At 42.4% G+C, this 7,431-nt stretch overlaps 1 protein-coding gene across 1 annotated transcript; it reads right to left on the bottom strand.

Moving 5' to 3' along the window:
* Positions 1–4,273: 4,273 nt before the first annotated feature.
* Positions 4,274–7,142, bottom strand: LOC120305049. Its single transcript, XM_039336355.1, has 3 exons — positions 6,814–7,142; positions 5,638–6,376; positions 4,274–4,279 (listed from the first exon to the last, which is right to left on the bottom strand). The coding sequence occupies exons 1-3, from the start codon at positions 7,140–7,142 to the stop codon at positions 4,274–4,276; spliced, it is 1,074 nt and encodes a 357-aa protein (XP_039192289.1).
* Positions 7,143–7,431: the final 289 nt, after the last annotated feature.

Raw genomic sequence — 7,431 nt, 5'->3', positions numbered from 1 at the left:
TAGGCTCCCGCTTGCTGTTCCCACCCCCCCGCCCGGCAAACCAGCATCCGGCCTGTGGTGAATAAAAGCAATTAGCAGAGGTGTCACCCCCCCCCCCCGCTCCGCTTGATGTGCCATTCTCTCCATGGCGTTCCAGGAAACAGAGTAAGGCAAGTTCCTCTTTCCCTTGCTGTCTCTCATTGTGCTCCCTGTCCCTAAGTGTCTCTGGCAGTCTGGTTGCTTGGACTGGCAAGGCGCTAGTCCATAGGCTGACCCTGCTGTGAACCCAGTAGCCCGAGAAACCAAAGGCATCAGTCACGATAGCCAGCCAGCAGCCTGCAAAGTCCCCCCGGCGCCTGTAAGTGCGTCACAGCCAACCTCCGGCATCCGTTGGCCACGTGTCTTTCTGGCTTGCGCCTACCAGCTGGGAGAAGGTTTGACGGGACAGGCCCCTGCCAGTATGTGTCGACCCCACGGGGTATCAGGAGCCGGTCAGCCAGGTGGCAACTGGGCGACGGGTCCAGTTTGCCGAGTGGCAGCTGGGCGGCGGCAATACCACAGCCGGCCTCGCGTCTGCTCGTACAGGTTAGCCCCGCGGGGCTCGACAATATCATTAAACTATGCCTAGCTGCTTTCTGCTGAAAGTGGATAGTGTTATATATACTCAATGTTTTTACAAGCTACATATCTAAAGGCATACAGACACATTTAAAAATACTCCTAGAGAAGTCTACTGAAGGATAATCAAAATTATTGCATTCTTGTCCAAGGATCAGAATAAAGTGATACAACTAAAAATATTTTTGGCAGCTAAGGAACTTTCCCTTTTATATGGATATAACTATGAAGTAAAAAAGAGATATTGGTCTAGTTTTGAAGAAAAATCATACTTAAAATGTCAAATTTCAGGCAATATTACACAATAAAATAATACAGCACATCTGAAGTTCTAACTTGGTTGGCCTAATTTAATAGCAGATTGAAGAAAAAGCATTTTCCAGGGCATTCATAAACAATATCTGTTCTAAGTCTGTTAACATCCTACAACAGTGATGGCGAACCATTCAGAGACCGAGTGCCCAAACTGCAACCCACTTATTTATTACCGGGTGCCAGGTGGGCATGGCCCACTGGATGGGCATGGCTGTGGTGGTCATGGCAGATTGGGTGGTCATGATCACCAAGGTGGGTGTGATCACCTCAATGTTGCTCATGGGGAGGGATGCAGAAACAGTAATCAAGTCTTTCAAGAAGTGTGGCATATCAAATTCATTAGATGGTATGGAGGATGACTACTTGTGGCAAGATGAAGAGGAAGCTGAAGCTGAGACCACACCATCTGATACGGAATTCGATCCATATGATGACTGCCTTACAAATGTACCACAAGATGTCATTGATATTTTTATGATATCAGATGATGAACAGGATGATTTTGAAGGCTTTTAAAGGGAAACTGTCACGCAAGCAAAACCTGTAAAAATAGCTTGCAGTTATGATGGGCGTTGCTGACTCGCCAGGGACTTGCCCGGCACTTGCTCTTTCTATTGTTTTTTATCTTCCTCCTATCATCATCAGTTCAGTTTGGTTGACAGCTTAGAAAACAAACAGCATGGCAGCTCCCATGGTTTTATTGTCTTATCCTTCCTTTCAGCTTTAGAGTGAATTAGGAAAAGTTTAATCCACTTGCACTGTTTTATGTTTATATGTTTGATGACAGCCTTATGTTTATAAATGACAGTTTTTCTGCTAAGTACCTGCATGTCATAAGCATTTGAATTAAAATTACCATATTGAAATCAAATCTGATGTTTTTTAATTTTTATTTGGTGTGCGTTGGAAGAGGGGTAGTCTTATACGGTGAGTATAGCCCAAACTCTATATTTTAACTGGAAAAGTTGGGGATCGTCTTATACGCCCAGTCGTCTTATACGCCGGAAAATACGGTACTTTTGTTTCTACTTGGAAACCGCTTCTGGAATTTGTGCTTGAGATAAAAAAGAAAAAAGAAACTTTGATTTTGAGTTTTACTGTCTAGACAGATCTGTTGTTATAGAAATGGCTAGTTTATACTATCATGTAAAAGTAAAAATTTGAAGTTTGATGTTACTTCTTATTCTACTGCATCAAAGTCAATGCCTTTTTTCTTTTTCTATTCTTCTCTACATTTTTCTCTTCCCTTTTTCCTCCCCTACTTTTTCTATTATTTGCTTTTTTGTATTTTATATTATAAACTAATAAAAAACGAAACAAACAACTATTAAAGAAGAAAAACATATACTGGCTAATTGCCTAAAGGCAGACAAGAACAAACATTGGTGCAAGTTAGAAATTGGAACATAATGAAATAAAAACAAGAACAGAAGATTGATAAGGTAAAGCATTACAAAAAAATCAAGGGGAAAGTGGATAAATAAAAAACTTGCCAATGTCTTACAAAATCTGAAACATTATAAAAAAGAAACTTAAGGTTTGATTATGGCTGTTTGAAAGCAAGCTATTCAAGCTAATGTAATGAAGAATTGAAAAATGGCCAAATGATTCAAAGTGCAGATTGTGCAAAGAGGCAGAAGAAACAGTAGATCATATATTCAAATTGGGCAAGAAGACTGCATAAACTGATTACAAATAACAAACATAATGCAATTGCCAAATGATTCACTAGAATATCTTTAAAAATTATCATGTGTCAGTAATGAAAAACTAACGAGAAACTTCAATATTGTGGAATTTTTGAAGACAAGTTGATAAAGTATTGGCCATAACATACCTGATTTAACTTTGATTGATAAGAAGGAAATATGAATAATTAGTGAGCAATACCAAGGAACAGTAGAATAGAAGCCAAATAATTGAAAATCACAAAGTATCAAGATCTGAAAATTAAAGCTAAAAGATTATGGTGTAAATTGGATGTGGTGGTCCCAATTATCAGCACACTGAATATCATAACAAAAAACAGCATTTGGAAATCTGCACATTGACAACATTTCTACTGTCAATTACAGAAAGACACATTGCTTAGATCTACACATACTGTGTAATGTACCGATATGTTACAACATCCTTGTAAGTTCTTCTTTTGAAGAACTCGGTGCATATGAAGGCCAACACTAGTTAGAGATGGCAGCTGTGATTTCACATTGTTGTATATACAATAATAACACATCCCATCCAAATATTGCTCCAAAGAAATGCTATCCCCATATCTGGTTTATACATATTTTATTTACTAATATGATTGATATTGTTACTCATCTCACTGTAGCAACTTTGAGTGGTGAACATCAGATAAAAAATACAATTCAAAAAATATACAATGAAATATATTAATAAAATCTATAATAGCCATTGAGGGCAAACTGAACAAACAGTTAAAAAACAATATCTTATGGGTTCCCGCCTACTACAGATCCCCTTTTTTCTTGTTCATACCTTTAAATGTTAGTATCAAAATCAAAATATGCATCACAAGATGAAAATTTTGAAATGTTCATCAATTTCCTATAGTAATCAACACCAATCAGAAGACAATGGTGAAACTAAATCATAGGACCTAATTGGTGTTGGATTGAAGGTATCTGCTGTTCATTTTGTGTGTACTTCCATTCAAGCCAAGAACGACACCCTCATTCATTCCAATCTCAGTTGCAGGATGAATGAGGCTTAACTTGCATCAAATTTATCTCTGACTGGAAACTGGAGTCTGTATTTATCTCAGATCAGATCTCATTAACAACACTGGAGGTACATATGAAAGTCTCAGTGTTATTACTGTCTGTGCACGTTCATTTTTCTATTATCTCTCTTTGTGTATAGCCTTTGTAGGTTCTATTGCACTTTGAAATTCTGCAAAACTTGTTAGACCAGATATGAATGTTGGACACACAAAAAAAATAAAAGGATATACAAACAACTGTCATATCTCTGAAATATAAGGTCTGTTTGCAGTCTATATCTTGATCTTTCACCCAGCAAAACAGACTAATGGCTCTCTCTGATTGTTGCGGTTGTATGGTAGTTGTTACAGTCTATACCTTCCTTAGGCAAGGAACTTTGTAAGAACCTTAAATGTTGCATATTTCATATTCCATTCCTTGAATAAATGCTAAACATTAACTGATTCTCCTGCAGCCTAATAAATCAAGTGTCCTTGGTGCCACGTTGATAGTTTGACAGTTTAGAAAAGAAATCTATGACTTGAAAATAGTGCAGATGATTCCCAAGTACTCAAACAGGATGTGATTTTGTTCAGCATAGCCATATACTATTTGTAGCACCATATTCTATTATTTCAGACCTAAAAATAAAATGAAAATGTAAAAAAATTTCTAAGTCAAGGAGATACATCCTCATGTTTCTGTTAAGTTATAATAAATTTACTACTTTCCTACATAAATGTATGAGAATTAGAAATTTATCACATAAAATGGGCCTGCTGGCTCAGTCTGATCCCCACTATTCAGTTGTTTATCCTGGTTTGCCCCCCCCCAACCAAACAATTTTCCCATTGTTCACATTTGGGAAGGATCTCAAAAAATGAAATGGATACTTTTCTTCCCTGTAGTTTTAATAATTGCTCCCTCTTAAAATTCCTACAATGAAGTTATAACCACTATAATAACCTACAGATCATCACTTCTTTCTGTAGTCCTCCAGACAAGGTACAAGCTAAATGCGACCCCCTAAGACAAGTAAAAATTGCCTGCTGAGGTGGTATAGAATTGGATGATTTCACAGTTCAATAGGAAAGATGAATAAAAGTAAAGCATCCCTTCTCTACAAGGACTAGAATATTATGAGGAAATATTTTTGAGAGATGGGGCATTGTCTTACCTGAATGCCTTTTCTCAGCATGATGATGGAGAATCCACAAGCGGGTTGTCTTAATCTACCTGCTCCTATCAGACTAAGTCTAAAGTAAAGTCACGCCTCTGTTGTGCCCCTATACCCAGTTTAAGACTAAGGCGATGCACAGACGTTAGTCCGACACATCTGTCTTCCTAGCATGAATGAGGGCCAACTGACTCTAGCTGGGAGGGGGTGGATTCTCCATCATCATGCTGAGAAAAGGCATTCAGGTAAGACAATGCCCCTTCTCCAGCATGATTGGATGGAGAATCCACAAGTGGGACCTACCAAAGCCCTGTGTCCCTAAGGGAGGGAGTCAGTATGGCCCTGCGTCCCGCTAGAGGGCAACATGCTCTGCAAGACTCTGCGACCGAAGGAGGTATCCGAAGAGAAATATTTGTCAGTCTTGTAGTGACGGACAAAGGAGGAAGGGGAGGACCATGTGGCCACTCTGCAAATTTCTCCTATAGATGCCTGGGTCGCCCAAGCTGCGGAGGTAGCGGCACCCCTGGTGGAATGGGCCATGATATTTCTAGGGACATTCAGTAAATGTGTCCTATATGCCAGGGCAATGCAGGACCTAATCCACCTCCCTATTGTAGTTGAAGAAACTTTCTGACCTTTAGCCAAAGGCTGTAAGGAAATAAACAATGCCTCTGATCTGCGGAAGGCCGAAGTCCGATTGATAAAATGCTGCAAAGCTCTGTGGATGTCCAGTGTGTTCCACTGTCCTTCAGTGTCATGGGATGGGTTAGGACAGAAATCTGGCAAAACTACTTCCTGGGACCTATGGTATAGGGAGTTTACCTTGGGAATAAAGGAAGGGTCAAGTCTGAGGACTACCCTGTCTGAGAAGAAAATGCACAGGTCCTCTCTGACTGAAAAGGCAGCCAGCTCTGAAATTCGCCTGGCCGATGTGACCGCCACAAGGAATGCCACCTTCATAGATAACAGATCTAGTGGACATGTTTCCATAGGTTCAAATGGAGGTGCAATGAGTGCCTGTAAGACCTGGTGAAGGTCCCATGAAGGGTATCGGTGCACTGTCGGTGGCCTGGCATTGGTTGCTCCTTTTAAAAAGGAACGAACCAAGGGGTGGTGAGTCAGCGGAGTGGCATTGTCACACGTGAGTACCGTAGTGAGAGCAGCAACCTGTCTATGGATAGTGTTCGGTGATAATCCCTTATCTAGCCCATCCATCAGGAATTCCAATACAACTGGAACTGAGACACCCGAAAGCTCCACCCTGTGCCCTGCGCACCAAGTGCAGAAGCTCCTCCAAGTGGCATCATATACTCTATTCATCGAAGGGTGCCTGGATTGCTGAATCACGGCTATCATTCTCAACGAATATGAGTCCAGACTCAAGGCCCGCCTCTCAAGTGCCAAACGATTAGTTGGAGCCACTGCTGGTCCAGGTGCTGGAGTTCCCCTTGGGTGAGGGAAATACGACCTGCCAGGATCCTCCATGGAGATGAGATGGAGAGCTCCATCAGGTCCACGAACCACGGTCGCCTCGGCCAATGAGAAGCAACCAAGAGAACCTCTGCCCGTTCATGTAAGAACTTGCAGATCGTAGCGGGCAGGAGCAGGAAGGGAGGAAAAGCATACAGCAGTTCCCTGGGCCAGCGACTGCAGAGGGCATCTGTCCCCTCTGCTGACAGAGACAGAAACCTGGAAAGGGATCTTGGAAGTTGGGAGTTGGTTGGAGAGGCAAAGAGGTCTAAGGTTGGGGCACCATATCTATCCACGATCTCCCTGAACACTCCCAGATCCAGTCTCCACTCACCATGGTCTACAGTGGCTCTGCTTAGTGAGTCCGCCTGCTGGTTGGTCATTCCGGATATGTGCTCCGCCTGATGGAAGCAAGGTTCCACTCCGCCCAGGACCCCAACAGCTGGGCCTCCTGCATGAGAGTTCTAGACCTTGTCCTCCCCTGCCTGTTCACATGGGCCTTGTCTGTGAGCACCAAAACATGCTGACCCGCTATCATGTTGCTGAAATGCTGTAGGGCCAGATGAATGGCTCTGAGCTCCAGCCAGTTGATATTGTTTCTCAAATCCTCCTGAGACCAACGACCCTGGGCCCAGAGAGACTGGAGATGCGCTCTCCAGCCGAATAGACTGGCATCTGTGGTGATGATGACTCTGGCTTGTTCCATGAACTCTGTGCCCTTTGACAGCACTGGAGAGGTCCACCATCGAAGGGAGTTCAATGCCGACCACGGAACTCGAACCTTCTGACTGGAAGCATTGATGTGTCCCCTCTGAAATGGGAGAAGAATCCACTGCAGCTCCCGAGCATGAAGACATGCCCACGATATGATGTGCACACAGGATACTATTTTCCCCAGGAGCTGAGATAATAAGGCTAAAGTGACTACCTTGTCCTTCAGTATCCGCTGTACAAGGGCCCTAATGCTGTCCTGTCGGTCCTAAGGCAATTGCTAGTGTCTATTATAGCCCCTAAATGAAGGAGCCAGGTTGATGGTATAGTGTGGCTTTTCTGGAAATTGACAGAAAACCCGTGCTCCTGGAAGTCCTGACTGCAAGGGCGAGGTCTGACTGGGCCTTCTGGAAGGATGAGGACTATATTAATATG

This window comes from Crotalus tigris, unplaced genomic scaffold (assembly GCF_016545835.1).
Source record: "Crotalus tigris isolate CLP2741 ecotype Arizona unplaced genomic scaffold, ASM1654583v1 scf7180000017666.379230911805:20528666, whole genome shotgun sequence".
Lineage (NCBI taxonomy): Eukaryota > Metazoa > Chordata > Lepidosauria > Squamata > Viperidae > Crotalus > Crotalus tigris.
The sequence above is the reverse complement of the archived record's forward strand: the minus strand, read 5'-3'. Positions and strand labels throughout refer to the sequence as shown.